Source organism: Mus caroli, unplaced genomic scaffold (genome assembly GCF_978045245.1).
Source record: "Mus caroli unplaced genomic scaffold, Mus_caroli_1 scaffold_6, whole genome shotgun sequence".
NCBI lineage: Eukaryota > Metazoa > Chordata > Mammalia > Rodentia > Muridae > Mus > Mus caroli.
Genome location: NW_028227261.1, coordinates 135,691,346 through 135,709,280, shown reverse-complemented (window position 1 = coordinate 135,709,280; position 17,935 = coordinate 135,691,346). Strand labels below are relative to the sequence as shown.

General features: G+C 36.3%; 1 protein-coding gene across 1 annotated transcript in view; it reads right to left on the bottom strand.

The window, feature by feature from the left end:
* Cnbd1 (cyclic nucleotide binding domain containing 1) overlaps nt 1-17,935 on the bottom strand; it is a 367,012-nt gene that overhangs the window by 44,878 nt on the left and 304,199 nt on the right. The window contains exon 11 of the mRNA XM_085838485.1: nt 4,427-4,494. Within this exon, the coding sequence (XP_085694611.1) occupies nt 4,427-4,494 (68 nt within the window). The remainder of the gene's footprint in view (nt 1-4,426; nt 4,495-17,935) is intronic.

Here is a 17,935-nt window from a genome sequence, read left to right as displayed (position 1 = left end):
GAAGATTTGGGGGGATAGTTTTTTGGGGTTCTTTTGGTATTTTTGGGTTTGTTTTTTTTATTTGGGGGGAGTTTTGGATTTGGGGGTATTTTGTTTGGGGGTGTTTTTGGGGTTTTGGGGGGTTGTTTTTGTTTTTTTTAGTTTTTTTGGGGGGTTGGTTTTGGGTTTTTTTTTGTTTTATTTTTTTGGTTTTTTTTTTCGGTTTTTCAGGGGGTTGGGTTTTTTGGTTTTTGTTTTATTTTGGTTTTGGGGGTCTTGGGGGGCTGGGTTTTTGGGGATTTTTGTTTTCTTGGGGGTGTTGGGTTTTTTGTTTGTTTTTTGTTTTTTGGGTTTTTTTTGGCTTTTTTTGGTTTTTTTTTTAGTTTTTTAGGGAGGTTGGTTTGGGAGAGGTTTTCTTTGAGGGGGTTGGGTTTTTTGTGTTTTGTTTGTTTGCTTGTTTCGGGTTTTTTGTGGGGGTTGTGTTTTGGGGGGATTTTTTGGTTTGTTTTTGTTTTTGTTGGGGGGGATTTTGGTTTTTTCTTTTTTTTTGTTTTTTGGGGGTTTTTGGGTTTTGGGGGGAATTTTAGGGGTTTTTTTTGTATTTTGTTTTTGTTTTTTTGTTTTTGGGGGCTTTTTTTGTTTTGGGTTTTTTTGAAGTTTTTTGGTTTGGGGGGTTTGGGTTTTTGGGGGTGTTGGGTTTTTTGGACGGTTTTGGTTTTTTTTGGGTTTTGGGTCTTTTGGGGTTTTGGGTTTTTTGGGGGTCTTGGGGTTTTTTTGTTTTTTTAGGTTTTTTTGGTTTTGGGGTTTTTTGGTTTTGGGGGTTTTTGGGGGTTTTGGTGTTTTTTTTTTGGTTTTTAGGGGTTTGGGGGTTTTGGTTTTGGTTTGGGTTTGGGTTTGGGTTTTGCTTTTGGTTTTTGGTTGGGAGTTTTTTAATGACTGCTTCTATTTCATTACGAATTATGAGACTGTTTACGTAGTTACTTCACATTGATTTTTTACTTTAGTACATGTTATCTACCTGCAATGCAATCCATTTCATTTAGATTTTGCAGTTTTGTCTAGTATAGTCTTTTGAATAAGACGATATTTTTTTAATTTTTGAAAAATTTCTTCAGTTTCTGTTTTTATGTCACTCTTTTCATTTCTGACTTTCTAAATGTGGATAATGTCTCTAAGCCTTTAGTTAGTTTGGCTAAGGATTTTTCTATCTTGTTGATTTTCTCAAAGAACCATCTTTTGGTTTTGTTGAGTTGTTGTATTGTTCCCTTTATTTCTACTTGGTTTATTTCAGCCCTGACTTTGAATATTTCCTATCATTCATTTTGCTTGGATGTATTAGCTTCTTTTTCCTATAGAGCTTTCAGGTGTACTGTTAAGTTACTAGTATAAGATCTCTCCAGTTTATTTGTGAAGACACTTATTGCTCTAAATTTTCCTTTAGTACTTTTAGGACTTACTTTTACTATCATTGTATCCCATATGTTTGGGTGTGTTTTGCCTTCATTTTCATCAAAAATCTTTACACAAGGTAAAAGTCTCTAAAAACTACACGAAGCTTACCAACTCATAGATTTAGAAGCATAAAACTGGAAGAGTAAAAACAAATAAATAAAACCAAAATGTATGTTCATGCAAATCAAAATAAAACTATTGAAAAGCAAAGCCTAAAGTGGGTCCAAGTTAGGACAAAGAATTATAGGTAACTAATAACTATTGAAAGAGAGAATTAGTATGTCCAAGGCATGAGTCTCCTGTTGATTATGCAATACAAAGTGGTCAGCCTGAAACCATGAATTCACGGCAATACTAAGCATACTCAGAGAGCTGTATTTATATACTTATACATATATAAATATGAATGAAGCAAAACCAAGCAAGGAAAAAGAGACTATCAACTTCAGAGTAAGTATATATGGGAAATGAAATTGATATCAGAGGCAGCATAGGAGGGATTGTAGGTGAAGAAATGGTAGGAAGAGTGTTGTTAATATATTTTCAATAAAAATTTGAAATTTTAGGTCCAGGCAGTGGTGGAGCATGTCTTTCATCCCAGCACTTGGGAGGCAGAGGCAGGCGGATTTCTTAGTTCAGGGCCAGCCTGGTTTACCAGACTGAGTTCCAGGACAGCCAGGTCTATACAGAGAAACCCTGTCTCAAAAAACCAAAAAAAAAAAAAAAAAAATTGAAATTTTAAATAATATTTTTAAATAAAAAATCTATCACAATAGATTATTTTGTGGATAGCAACAAGCTAATTAATACTAATAATTAAATTCCAATTCAAGACATAATTTGTTCACTACATTTTGATTGTGAGAATAGAATCAACAAAATGATACTAGCTTTTGCAAAGTACCAGAAAAGATACCTAACGGCATGGAGAACGTAAGCAGCTGGGTAAGTGTCGTAAAAGAGCATAGGGACAAAGACAGTTGAAGCATGAGTGCATGATTATTAACACACTGCCATAGTAACCGGTTCTGTTTTATTTGTCTGTGTTAAGCACAGATGTGGATGGCTTAGTGTGTAGAATCTAGGCTTGTCTTCACCAAATTGGAAGATGGACTTGGCATGGTTTTTTCCTCAGCATTCAAAAATAATCTATCCACATAACAATAATTAATGAGCAATAAAAAATTTGAGAGAAAAGGGACTTATTGCCAACCTGACCCTAAAAACACATGAAATATTTTAGAGTCTTCTACTTCCAAATCCCTCTCTGTAAAAATTTCCAACCTAAAATTTTCTCCTTGATCTACATTATTGTCTTTAATTATCTTTCAAATGTCTGTCCCCCCAATAAATCAGAAACCCCATTTTGCTTGCAAAGATGGGAAGCATAATCCAGACTGCTTCCCCAGATAGATACTCAGTCATTTCAAGTCCTTCCTGTCCTCATCAACCTGGGAACAATTATACATTTTCTACAGTAAACAAGGATGCCTTTTCTTCCGTTCATATAATACTTACAGATACAAAAATGTATTCTTATATGACACATTATTATACATTATTATATAGACATATTGTTGTGGTTGTTTTTTCCTAAGATTTACTATGTTGCTCAGGTTAATACTGACTCAAAAGTGAAACTCTGCTCCTATATAAGGAGACCCTTCCACACATCGCTGTGAAATATTGTTTCCTATACTGGGCCGATGTCACAGCTGTAAAGAATAGCATCTTTCCTCTCTTCTAGACCTGCTTCTTTCCACTAAGTCAAAGTTATACTTATATCAGCAGAAAGAGAATTATATTCTAGAAATGTGCATTTGCTATTGGTACTAACAGTATTCATCAATGCTTGCAAATTCTCATCTCACAATGCCACTCCTTTAAGGTAATATTCCAGCTAGCCTTATGGCTTATTATTGTGATGAAATACTTTCATTTTATCACATCATTTGACTTAACCCAAAACCAACTGAATGTTTCATCTCAGTTTTCAAACCCGAGAGAAATTTGCAAAATATAATAAATATTTCATTTTCTTAAAGTAAGGAGTGAAACTTCTATTCTCATCAAAGTTTCATCTTGAAATATCTTAGCATGTGTCTAACTCCAATGATAATGGAACATTGAAAGCATCAGGTAGTGTCATATGGATTTCACTAAAATTTCGGAGATAAGAGACTGTCACTTAGCACCATAGTATAAGCAAGTCAACATTAAAAAAAATTATCATTTTAGGCATTGCTAGCCCTCAAAGATCTTATAGAGCTAAGCTATCAAAATAATTTTCCTTGATGTTATATTTATATAAGATAAGATCTGCCACATTTTGCATATAGCAGGTCTGTGCATTTGCCATAGGAATGTTTAGTCCACTTGAGTTCTAGTTGCTTTTCAAAAGAATCAATGCTTGTAATACAGATGGACTTCCCATAGATTTCTCTAGACTACTATTGCCTTTTTTCAGTATACCATGTGAGACAGTTAACATTCTGGTATGCACTAAGCCTCTATGTCCTTTACAAGCACATTAAAGTTACAATTTTATATAGATTAAAATACTATATGTGTGTGTATAGGTACATATCTATGTGTGTGTATTATACTCATATGTTATTCACATAAAACATGTAATTTAAAACTAAAATCCCCCCCAAAATTAACTACATCGTTGAAGTATCTGTTTAAGTTTATAATTCTTCTTTAAAATGTAAAAATATTAAATGTAAGGCAGTTTTGATAAGGTAGTACATAATAGATTTTGCAACTTAAATAGTCATGCTATAAAAATGAAGACATTTTATGTGTTTATTATTGGATGAATCATTGCAAATATTTTCTTTTAAGTTTCTTATCAAGCTGTTTCCTTAAAGAATATGTTGCATTACAATCACTTTAGTGAGAAAGAAACAAGATATTGGAGCATCAGAAATAATTATTAGCATTTAGTTCCTGTAACTAATGATATTTATTTTAGTATAAACATTTTTCTTACTTCTGTCAGATGCCCAAAAGTTGGTTTTGCTGTTTGAATCATAAGTTCCTTGGTCACAGGATCTAGTGCTACAAGAAAATGAAAGAAATAATAACATTATCAAAAATAATGAAAAAGCCAAAACTAATTCATTTTTCATTATGTCAAAATAAATGACAAAATTGGATTTTCTTTAATAATAAAACTGATTTATTTACTCATCCCAAATCACATGCACAGAAAACCACATCATCTCACAGAATTGGAACATAATTGATTCAGTCTAGTTGTCACAGTGTTCACAAACATAATCAAAATTAATATTCCTGACATACTCTTAGAAGAATCATTTCCATGACAGAGTATGAAAATATTATTTGTTTTATTATTTTAAAGGATTTCATGTTCCTAAGATATAGGGAAGTGATTTAAACTAAGAGAAAACATACAATTTATCTTTCAAATGTGTGGCTTTATGAGAGTAAAAGAAAGTTATTTATTTTATTATATTTTTTAAATATTTTTTATTACATCTTTTCCTCAATTACATTTCCAATGCTATCCCAAAAGTCCCCCATACACTCCCCCCCACTTCCCTACCCACCCATTCCCAGTTTTTGTTTTGGCCCTGGCGTTCCCCTGTACTGGGGCATATAAAGTTTGCATGTCCAATGGGCCTCCCTTTCCAGTGATGGCCGACTAGGCCATCTTTTGATACATATGCAGCTAGAGTCAAAAGCTCCGGGGTACTGGTTAGTTCATAATGTTGTTCCACCCATAGGGTTAGGGATCCCTTCAGCTCCTTGGGTACTTTCCCCAGCTCCTCCATTTGGAGCCCTGTGAACCATTGACTAGCTGACTGTGAGCATCCACTTCTGTGTTTGCCAGGCCCCGGCATAGTCTCACAAGAGACAGCTATATCTGCGTTCTTTCAGCAAAATCTTGCTAGTGTATGAAATGGTGTCAGTGTTTGGAAGCTGATTATGGGGTGGATCCCTGGATATGGCAGTCTCTAGATGGTCCATCCTTTTGTCACAGCTCCAAACTTTGTCTTTGTAACTCCTTCCATGGGTGTTCTGTTCCCAATTCTAAGGAGGGGCAAAGTGTCCACACTTCAGTGTTCATTCTTCTTGAGTTTCATGTGTTTAGCAAACTGTATCTTATATCTAGGGTATCCTAAGTTTTGGGCTAATGTCCACTTATCAGTGAGTACATATTGTGTGAGTTTCTTTGCGATTGTGTTACCTCACTCAGGATGATGCCCTCCAGGTCCATCCATTTGGCTAGGAATTTCATAAATTCATTCTTTTTAATAGCTGAGTAGTACTCCGTTGTGAAAATGTACCACATTTTCTGTGTCCATTCATCTGTTGAGGGGCATCTGGGTTCTTTCCAGCTTCTGGCTATTATAAATAAGGCTGCTATGAACATAATGGAGCATGTGTCCATCTTACCTGTTGAGACATCTTCTGGATATCTGCCCAGGAGAGGTATTGCTGGATCCTCCATTAGTACTATGTCCAATTTTCTAAGGAACCGCCAGACTGATTTCCAGAGGGGTTGTACAAGCTTGCAATCCCACCAACAATGGAGGAGTGTTCCTCTTTCTCCACATCCTCGTCAGCATCTGCTGTCACCTGAATTTTTGATCTTTGCCATTCTGACTGGTGTGAGGTGGAATCTCAGGGTTGTTTTGATTTGCATTTCCCTGATGATTAAGGATGTTGAATATTTTTTCAGGTGCTTCTCTGCCATTCGGTATTCCTCAGGTGAGAATTCTTTGTTCGTTCTGAGCACCATTTTTTAATGGGGTTATTTGATTTTCTGGAGTCCACCTTCTTGAGTTCCTTATATATATTGGATATTAGTCCCCTATCTGATTTAGGATAGGTAAAGATCCTTTCCCAATCTGTTGGTGTTCTTTCCCTAATTTCTTTCTCAGCCTGTTTATTCTTTGTGTAGAGAAAGTCCGTTGAGTAGTTTGAGTTTATTTTATATCCAGCTACTTCACCAAAGCTGTTTATCAGGTTTAGGAGTTCTCTGGTGGAATTTTCAGGGTCACTTATATATACTATCATATCATCTGCAAAAAGTGATATTTTGACTTCATCTCTTCCAATTTGTATCCCCTTGATCTCCTTTTGTTTTCGAATTGCTCTGGCTAGGACTTCTAGTACAATGTTGAATAGGTATAGGGAGAGTGGACAGCCTTGTCTAGTCCCTGATTTTAGTGGGATTGCTTCAAACTTCTCACCATTTATTTTGATGTTGGCTACTGGTTTGCTGTAGATTGCTTATATCATGTTTAGGTATGGGCCTTGAATTCCTGATCTTTCCAAAACTTTTATCATGAATGGGTGTTGGATCTTGTCGAATGCTTTTTCCACATCTAACGAGATGATCATGTGGTTTTTGTCTTTGAGTTTGTTTATATAATGGATTACATTGATGGATTTCTGTATATTAAACCATCCCTGCATCCCTGGAATAAAACCTACTTGGTCAGGATGGATGATTGCTTTAATGTGTTCTTGGATTCAGTTAGCGAGAATTTTATTGAGTATTTTTGCATCAATATTCATAAGGGAAATTGGTCTGAAGTTCTCTATCTAAGTTGGATCTTTCTGTGGTTTAGGTATCAGAGTAATAGTGGCTTCATAGAATGAGTTGGGTAGAGTTTCTTCTACTTCTATTTTGTGGAATAATTTGTGCAGAACCGGAATTAGATCTTCTTTGAAGGTCTGGTAGAACTCTGCACTAATCCCATCTAGTCCTGGGCTTTTTTTGGCTGGGAGACTATTAATGACTGCTTCTATTTCTTTAGGGGATAAGGGACTGTTTAGCTTGTTAACTTGATCCTGATTTAACTTTGGTACCTGGTATCTGTCCAGAAATTTGTCCATTTCGTCCAGGTTTTCAATTTTGTTGAGTATAGTTTTTTGTAGAAGGATCTGATGTTGTTTTGGATTTCTTCAGGATCTGTTGGTATGTCTCCCTTTTCATTTCTGATTTTGTTAATTGGAATGTTGTCCCTGTGCCCTCTAGTGAGTCTAGCTAAGGGTTTATCTATCTTGTTGATTTTCTCAAAGAACCAACTCCTAGTTTGGTTAATTCTTTGAATAGTTCTTCTTGTTTCCATTTGGTTGATTTCACCCCGAGTTTGATTATTTCCTACTGTCTACTCCTCTTGGGTGAATTTTCTTCCTTTTCTAGCGCTTTTAGATGTGTTATCAAGCTGCTAGTGTGTGCTCTCTCTAGTTTCTTTTTGGAGGCACTCAGAGCTATGAGTTTCCCTCTTAGAAGTGCTTTCATTGTGTCTCATAGGTTTGGGTATGTTGTGGCTCCATTTTCAATAAACTGAAAAAGTCTTTAATTTCTTTTTTTATTCTATCCTTGACCAAGGTATCATTGAGAAGAGTGTTATTCAGTTTCCAGGTGAATGTTGGCTTTCATTATTTATGTTGTTATTGAAGATCAGCCTTAGTCCATGGTGGTCTGATAGGATGCATGGGACAATTTCAATATTTTAGTATCTGTTGAGGACTGTTTTGTGACCACTTATATGGTCAATTTTGGAGAAAGTCCCGTGAGGTGCTGAGAAGAAGGTATATGCTTTTGTTTTAGGATAAAATGTTCTGTAGATAACTGTTAAGTCCATTTGTTTCATAACTTCTGTTAGTTTCACTGTGTCCCTGTTTAGTTTCTGTTTCCAGGATCTGTCCATTGATGAAAGTGGTGTGTTGAAGTCTCCCAATATTATTGTGTGAGGTGTAATGTGTGCTTTGAGCTTTACTAAAGTTTCTTTAATGAATGTGGCTGCCCTTGCATTTGGGGTATAGATATTCAGAATTGAGAGTTCCTCTTGGAGGATTTTACCTTTGATGAGTATGAAGTGTCCCTCCTTGTCTTTTTTGATAACTTTGGGTTGGAAGTCAATTTTATTCGATATCAGAATGGCTACTCCAGCTTGTTTCTTCAGACCATTTGCTTGGAAAATTGTTTTCTAGCCTTTCACTCTGAGGTAGTGTCTGTCTTTTTCCCTGAGATGGGTTTCCTGTAAGCAGCAGAATGTTGGGTCTTGTTTGTGTAGCCAGTCTGTTAGTCTATGTCTTTTTATTGGGGAATTGAGTCCATTGATATTAAGAGATATTAAGGAAAAGTAATTGTTGCTTTTTTTAATTTTTGTTGTTAGAGTTGGCATTCTGTTCTTGTGGCAGTCTTCTTTTAGGTTTCGGAGAGGGATTACTTTCTTGCTTTTTCTAAGGTGTGATTTCTGTCCTTGTATTGTTTTTTTCTGTTATTATCCTTTGAAGGGCTGGATTCGTGGAAAGATAATGTGTGAATTTGGTTTTGTCGTGGAATACTTTGGTTTCTCCATCTATGGTAATTGAGATTTTGGCTGGGTAGAGTAGCCTGGGCTGCCATTTGTGTTCTCTTAGTGTCTGTATAACATCTGTCCAGGCTCTTCTGGCTTTCATAGTCTCTGGTGAAAAGTCGGGTGTAATTCTGATAGGCCTGCCTTTATATGTTACTTGACCTTTCTCCCTTACTGCTTTTAATATTCTATCTTTATTTAGTGCATTTGTTGTTCTGATTATTATGTGTCGTGAGGAATTTCATTTCTGGTCTAGTCTATTTGGAGTTCTGTAGGCTTCTTGTAGATCATGGGCATCTCTTTCTTTAGGATTGGGAAGTTTTCTTCTATTATTTTATTGAAGATATTTGCTGGCCCTTTAAGTTGAAAATCTTCATTCTCATCAATTCCTATTATCCCTAGGTTTGGTCTTCTCATTGTGTCCTGTATTTCCTGGATGTTTTGAGTTAGGATCCTTTTGCATTTTGTATTTTCTTTGATTGTTGTGCCAATGTTCTCTATGGAATCATCTGCACCTGAGATTCTCTCTTCCATCTCTTCTATTCTGTTGCTGATGCTCGCATCTATGGTTCCAGATTTCTTTCCTAGGGTTTCTATCTCCAGTGTTGCCTCACTTTGGATTTTCTTTATTGTGTCTATTTCCTTTTTAGGTCTAGTATGGTTTTGTTCATTTCCATCACCTGTTTGGATGTGTTTTCCTGTTTTTCTTTAAGGACTTCTATCTGTTTGGTTGTGTTTTCCTGTTTTTCTTTAAGGACCTGTAACTCTTTAGCAGTGCTCTCCTGTATTTCTTTAAGTGAGTTATGAAAGTCCTTCTTGATGTCCTCTACCATCATCATGAGATATGCTTTTAAATCTGGGTCTAGATTTTCTGTTGTCTTGGCGTGCCCAGGACTAGGTGGGTTGGGAGTGCTGAGTTCTGATGATGGTGAGTGGTCTTGATTTCTGTTAGCAGGCTTCTTACCTTTGCCTTTCGCCATCTGGTAATCTCTGAAGCTAGCTGTTATAGTTGTCTCTGGTTAGAGCTTGTTCCTCAGGTGACTCTGTTAGCCTCTATCAGCAGACCTGGTAGGCTGGCTCTCTCCTTAGTTTCAGTGGTCAGAGTATTCTCCACAGGCAAGCTCTATTCTTGCAGGGAAGGTGCCCAGATATCTGGTGTTCAAACCTTCCTCCTGGCAGAAGTTGTGTTCCACTCACCAGAAGTCTTAGGATCCAGTGGGGAATCCTGTGTGGGTCCTTGTGGGTGTCCGGAGACTCCTCTGGCAAGGCACTCCAAGAAAGTTATTCATAATTATAATACAAATAGAGTAGAATACATTGCCAATGAAATTTAAAAGGAAGTGTGATTGTTGGCATTTTGTGAAGAATAGATTCTAAAACATAAAAGAGGCTCAGATTGGCTAGCTTCCCTCAGTGGTTCAGACATAGGGCATTTGGGAGGTATCAAAAAACAAATGTATTTTGAGCCATTGATAGGCTATAAGTTACTTCTGTGTAACCTGACAAAGATGACAGTTAATATTTTTAAGGAAAGGGGACGTCTGTTCTGAAGACAGCAAAGAGTAAAGGCTTCAGAAATACACAATGGAAGTAAAATAATTCCCAAAGTTCCTAGAAAAGACGGTGGGCAACAGTGAATGTTGGTAACATGACTACTTACAGGGACCAACGCTAGACAGTTTTCTATGACTTTAATGTAGGCTGAGTCATAGAGTGAGTTGTTGGGCACCTTAAGATAGAGAGTAAGACATTGTCTCCAATGAAATCAAGCAAGAACATATGCAGGCATGGTAAGAAGAACATGCATGTGGTGTGTATGGGTGAGGTTGGGCTGGTAGGAAGGGAATTAAAACAAAGATACTTTCACCTAGCTTTAACTTTTATTTATTCTTCTCACATAAAATACATCCCAAACACAGCTTCCCTACCCTCCATTCTGAGGTGACATACTCCTACCTCCCTCCAGAAAAAATAAAGTTGGTCTCTCAGGAATGTCAGGTGAACTCAGCACAAGATATGATAAAACCAGGCACAAACCTGCACAATCAGTCAGGGCACAGTGTGTTTATGGGACCCCTGAGTATGCAAACAAATAGCTCTTATTCTTATAACTTCTCTTGGACTGTTTTCCTTCTGTTTATCTTTTCCAACTCTGACGTATTAGTTTTTATCTTATTATAGTTCATTTTATTTATTATTGCATCTCAGAGCACGTTTGCTCTCTAGTGAGAGTCAAGAGGAAGTAGATCTGAGCAGGAGGAGAAATCAGAAGAAATGGGAAAAATAGAGGAAGGAAAACCATAATCAGGATGTATTCCTTGAGGAAATAAAAATCTATTTTTAAAAAGAGAAAAGAAATAATAATTTTTAAATTACTGAATAAGCCTTTAAAAAATAACTGAACTACAATAACGCCAAGGAATGGGCTTGGGAACCTCAGTTAGACCTGCTATTGCTGCAAAATCAGGAAAAGGATAGGGAGGTTGTTAAAAATTGCAGGAGGGCTAGATTCTGACAAGCCAAAGGATGGTAAGAACAGAAAAGATGGCTCACTCATGTATTGGAAATGTAAAGCCATCCACCATTGTTAACCAGGAGTAAAAAACAAAACAAAACAAAAACCCAAAAAAACAAAACCAAATTAAACCTGAAGTTTTAATAATCTTTTTGTTTAATTTTAAGTTCTTTAAAATTAGACCCTTCTATCATTCCAGTTTTCTTTTCATTTAACTATGTTTTCACATCTCCTCCTTATCCTGCACACGTTTCTCTATCGAGTTTATACATTACTTGCACATTTGCCTTACAAAGCTTTTGTAAATGTTAACTTTTATTCCCTAGGTGTAATTGTCCTCTTGGGGGTTAATGTCTTAATAAACTGGCCTTTTATAGTTATTTCTGAGCTCTGAATGGCTGGTTCAACTCAGCTTTATGGCTCAAACTCCTATTGAAGCTGACAGATTCAAAATGGCTTCTCTTGGCTTGAAACTAAATTGCTCTGCTTGGCTTCAAGCTAACTCTGGCAATCTGTACTAATGTTCTGGCTCATTCCCATTCTCTGGCTCATTTTGTGTTAACCTGCAACCTGCCTTTGTAAAAATGCCTCTTATCTGGCTCTCTCTGCTCTTTAAATAGCCTCTTTTTACTGTCTATTCTCCTGAGAGTAAGATTTATCTATCTCTAACTCATTCTGTTAAATGTTTCTCTGATTCATTACTCTGTCTGCTCCTCAATTGGACATCATTTTTTTTGGAATGAAGATATATACAAAAGGTCTCTCTGCATTCCAGGAGAATCATTTCTTTGGATGCAATCCTTTACCAGAGTGGCCATGTTGCTGGACTAAAATTCCTTTACAATTTTTTTATTGGATACCTTACTTATTTACATTTCAACTGTTATCCACTTTCCCAGATTCCATTCTGGAAACCCCCTATCCCATCCTCCCTCTCCCTGCTTCTATTAGGGTGCTCCCCCACCCACCCATCCACTCTTGCCTCCACCCTTTCATTCCCCTACACTGGAGCATTGAGCCTTCACAGGACCAAGGGCCTCTCCTCCCATTGATGCCCAACAAGGCAATCCTCTGCTACATACGTGGCTGGAGCCATGGTTCCCTCCATGTATACTCTTTGGTTGTTGGGAGTTGTTTGGTCCCTGGGAGTTCTGGGGTCTGGTTGGTTGATACTCTTGTTCTTTCTATGGGTTGCAAACCCCTTCAGCTCCTTCAGTTCTTTAACTTCTCCATTGGGGACCCTGTGACATGGTGTCACTATGTAACACTGGCTAGCTTGGGAATATGTAGATTAGGCTGAACCCACTGACTTCTGCATGCCTTGACAGTAAATAGAGGTATGCAATATGATGTTATTTTCTAAAAAAATTTTAACTCTAATCACATATTGTTAGACATTTTTCCATTTGCCTTTTTATTGTAATTATTGATAGAATAGCATCTAGACAAATTTAAGTTTATTTCTATATCTGGTATGACTTTTTACAGTTGCTGTTACAGAAAACGTCACCTCTGTGAGTGGGACTGAAGACTGAATAAATAGTTGTTCATCTAGTGAGAAGATTCACACTTAATATAAAGAGATAGCAAAAGCAGTAGATGAACAAACTTCTACACAGAAACAAAGACATATTAAAAACTAAAGCAAGCCGGGCGTGGTGGCACACGCCTTTAATCCCAGCACTCGGGAGGCAGAGGCAGGCGGATTTCTGAGTTCGAGGCCAGCCTGGTCTACAAAGTGAGTGCCAGGACAGCCAGGCTACACAGAGAAACCCTGTCTCGAAAAACAACAACAAAAAAAAACACTAAAGCAATGTAACTTCACTAAAAAAAAATCTTGACTCCAAAATTATTGAACAAATATACTCCCAGAGATCAAATGCCCAGAAAATATCCAAAGTTTACTGGTCAAAATAATCAATATTCTCTAAGGGGATAGAATAAGAATTTTAATTTAATTTAGCATCTAGGAAAGTGTGTCAGAATCATGGATGGAGAAATTATCTGTAAGAGTGGGAAAAAGCAACATAGATGAAAAGGTCAGCAATATTCATAGAGAGTACTGACACTAGAAAGAACATACAGAAGTTCAAAAACTAACATGTTCAATTTAAAGACCACAGAAAACATTATCATGAATTTTTAAAACATAGGAAAGAATATATGAGATTGAGCATAAGTTTGACAAATACCGCATTCAATAAGGAAAATGTGAATATGACCCCATATAGCCAAGATCTCAGAAGCACAATAAGACACAAACCTAAGAATCTAAGTGAAAGAAGGAGCTAAGATAAACAGAATACGTTCAAAGAATTATTAGAGAATATTTCTCAATCTAGAGAAAAACAGAGAATTAAAATAAAATACATTTAGAACACAAACTAGACATGACCAGAAAAGAGTCTATGCCTGTGGCATAGTATACTGGAGATCTCAAAATACAAAGAAAAAAAGCAATATTAAAAGCTATAAAATAAAATCATTAATTCTATAGATATTGAAAAAGCAGTATTAAACTGGATCATAATGCTTGATTTTAATCATATTTTAGCAACAAAAAGGAGTCTGAACTGATACATTAAACAGACCTGTAGACCAATGGAGTAGAATAAATGATCCATAAGTTCACACAGCTATAATCACCTAATTTCTGACAAGACTGTCAACATCATGCATGGAAGGAAAGACCAACTTCAGTGAATGCTGTTGAGAATCCTGGATTTTCACACATATAAAAATATTTAAAAAGCCATATCTTTCTGCACAAAAAGTAAATAACATGGGTCAAAGACTTTAAGGCCCCTCAGTTTGAAATTACTACAAGAAAACTCTTCGAGATACAGACATCGGTAGGAAGATTCTAAAAGGAACCCCAGTTGCCACCCAGTGTCCACTTCTCCCTCAGGGTATCCAGATATGTTGTGCATAGAGCTGCCCTAGAGAAGGGAGAGCTGAACTGGGCACCAGTGGGTGCCTAGCAGGATTTCGGTCAGCAATGAGTGTGAAGGCGAAGAACACAGCCTGGAATAACTTCAAAGAACTGATTCTTTTATTGAGAGAGGGAAAGGGGTATTTATTCCTCTGCGGTGGTGCACAGGGTTGCTGGGGCAAGGTTTGAGTGTTCCTGTCCCACTGACCATAGCAGGAATTTTAGAAAATACTTCCTCTACATACTCAGGTGATTCCCCTGTGGGAAAAACCAAAACTGTATAAGTCAAACAAAGAGTGAAGCCTGATAGTTGTGAGGGTAATAAGTTCCTGCTAGGATTGATGGTGGGGGAGCTGGTTTTATGGCAGCAGGTTGAAACAGGAGAGGAGGCCAACTTCTGCAACCATCATGTTTGAGGTATTCGGGGATAAAGCTCCTGACCCTTGTTCGGTAACCCTGGGCCATGATGGTCCACACCCAGCCACACTAGAAAACATACCAGCAGTTGACCTTTGTGTGATATTCTATAAATGTGAGCTCTTCCTTACAGGAAAGAAAATAATCACTATAACCAAAAGAAAATTTATTAAAGTGAAAAATCCTATGAACTACATTTGAGACACTAAATTAAAATCTTGAGTACAAATAATTTTGAAGAGAAGCACACACATCAAAAGAAAGCATCCTAATAATAAATGTGGTAATAAACAGACAATTCTCAAAAGCAAAAACAGTTAATAAGTAATGGAAAAAGTTGTCTACCTCTTTGGACATTTGAAAAATACAAATTCACACTGCTTTCTTACTCCAGTCAAAATAACTATCCTCAAGAAAACAAACAATAAATATTTATGGCAATATAGGGAGAGATTAATCCTTACCTATTACTGGTATGAAAATTAGCATGAAATATTTGCAAAAGGATAAAAAGTAATGTTAGAAATATCATAAATTCTAGATATACTATTATTTACTATATGCATGAGGAGATTATATATATTTACATATATTTGTTGATTTAGAGACAATTCTTATAGTCAAGAATTGTCTCTAAATCAAGAATTCCAATTGTATGACCAGATTAACATATTAAGTATTCTGAATAATAACCCAGTTTCATTTAATTCTAGCGTGAGTCAGAGTGCAAAGAACATATTTCTGTGCTTCAGTTGTTTCTTGCACATGGAATTTTCACTCTAACATTTAACAGGCAGCGATGGGTGCAGAAATACCAGGTGATTCCATTTCAGTAATTACGGTAGTCATAAGAGAATTATTGTTTCCTCTCCTTTGTAGTCTTAGAAAGTCCTGAGGAGGAACAGCTGGAAAAGTAATGTCAGATTGATCTGCAGGATGTAATTCAAAGGATCCTGCTGTTAGCCGATTTCCCCAAAGCAGAATGCCCTCAAGAGTTGACAGATTTTCATGGACATGTGTATGTGGAGCTTTAAAGCTCACTAACTGTGAAAGAAATGGCCTATATCTCAGCTCACTCTACAAAACAAAATAACAGTTTGTGGGAAGAGATGCATGATGCTTCTCTTTCATTCTAAAATTGCAGTGAAATGTAAAAATTTTTGGTTCTTAAATTAATCTTGTGTTTCTGGAATGAAACTGATAAACTATAAAATATATAACAACACAACACAGACACACACACTCACACACTATGAAACTGCATTAAATGCTACAGTCGTGCATCTATGACTGGTTTTAAGATTGGCCAATAATTTTTCTGTCCCTGTCAAGTAGGACTAGAAGTAGTACAATCAGTATGGTCCATAGCACAGAGAACTATTATCATCTATTATATATAACAGAATATAATATATTCTCTTATGTAGAATTAATTTGTGTCTTTTAAAATACTTTGTAAACTCATGAGCTAAAAGCAGTTGATGCAGTGAGATTATTTTGATAAACAATATAACTCACTTTTTTGTGAATTTTCTGGTATTCCAGGAATTTGTCCTTTTCCTCTAAGTATTTAAATATATTGTCATGGATAATGATAATAGCCTGTTTTAGTTTCTACAAGCCACCATCTGTATGCTTTTAAAATATTCATATAAGAAATAATCCATTTCTCTTTTTCTGTATAAACCTCCTTAAGAATTATATCAACTTCATTTTTCTTTTCAGTTACCTTTTTACTTTAATAACAATTTCTACTGTTGGGCTGACTCCATATGTTAAATTATATTTTGTTAATTTTCTAATGATTTTATTCCTTGAAACTCATTTCCTGAAAATGCATTCTTTTCTCATATAAAATATCCTGATTAAATTTTCACCTCCCTCTCCTCTCAATTCAACCTCACCTTCTAGGTTCATTTCCTTTCTTTCTCTTATTAGAAAAGAATGTGATAACAACAAAGCATAACAAAATAAAATGCAGTAAGATAACCTATGAGCCATCATATCAAAATTGGACAAGACATATCAACAAAAGAAAAAGAGCCCAAGGGAAGAAAGGTGTAAGAATCAGAGACCCACTCATTCACACACTTGTGAGTCTCATGAAATTATTAAATGGCGAGAAGGACCCATGCAGGGTCCATGCTTCAGTCTCTGAATTCTTATGTGCTTTCTTTGGTTGATCTAGAGGACTTGTTCTACTGGTGACTTTCTTCCCCTTTACCTATCACATTCTCTCTGCCTCCTATTCCACAGGATTTCCTAAGTTCTGATGGGAGGGATTTGATAGAAACATCCCATTTAGAACTCTGTGTTCCATTCTCTCTCCTCTCCTTTCTGTTTCTCCCCTCTCCTCCTTTCCCCTTCCTACCTCTTTCTCTGTGCAACTCATTTTTATTATCATGAAGCTGGTGATAAGCTATTGTTTTCATCTCTTGTATTTTATCAGTTCTACAATTCTTTCTTTACAAACATGATGTCATTTATTGCAGTCAATGAATTTTGATATACAATAAGTGTGTTCAATTAAATGTAGATTCTTTACAATTTCCATTGTGATGTATTCTTAATACATGGGCACCACAAAACAATTTTTCTTCGTTGTGATATAATTGGATTTTTGTGTTCTCTGTTTATGTCTGGATTAAGTGGAGAACACATTCCCATGACTCATCCTCTGAAATATGATGTAATGTGAGAAACAATGTAAGTTCAGCCTTATAATACTTCTTCAATTTTCAAACTATTGATTTTTTGATATCATGTTTATTCATAACACTCACTCACTTATTGAGTGTATGTTTCCCAAAGCCAGAGAGGGCATAGTATCTGCAGCAACTGCATTGTAGGAAGCTACGATCTATCCAATGTGGGTACTGGAAACTGAACTTGAGTGCTCTGCAAGAGCAGTATATATTTATGTTCCCGAACCATCTCTCCAGATCCTATTCTCAGTGCCACCCCCCCCCCAGTTGCTTTCAGGTCAGTCTGTTCCTATTCATCCAACGTTGTATCCTCTCTCTTAAACAAAAGCAACTCTTGAGTGTGCAGCCTGTCCTGATTTGTAGTTGTTATACCTAGTGTCATTCCACTGAAGAAAATTGATTTTCCCTCTCCTAGCAGCAGCCAATTGAAAATAGCTTCTTGGTTAGTGTTGAACTTTGTTTTCATTTTCTCTTCTTGATGCTAGAGTTTTTGTCTGGTTTGAACCTGTACTGTTCTTGTGTGGGATGTCACAGACTGTGTGTGTTCATACTTGCATTATACTTGTGTTTAGAAGACATGTATTGC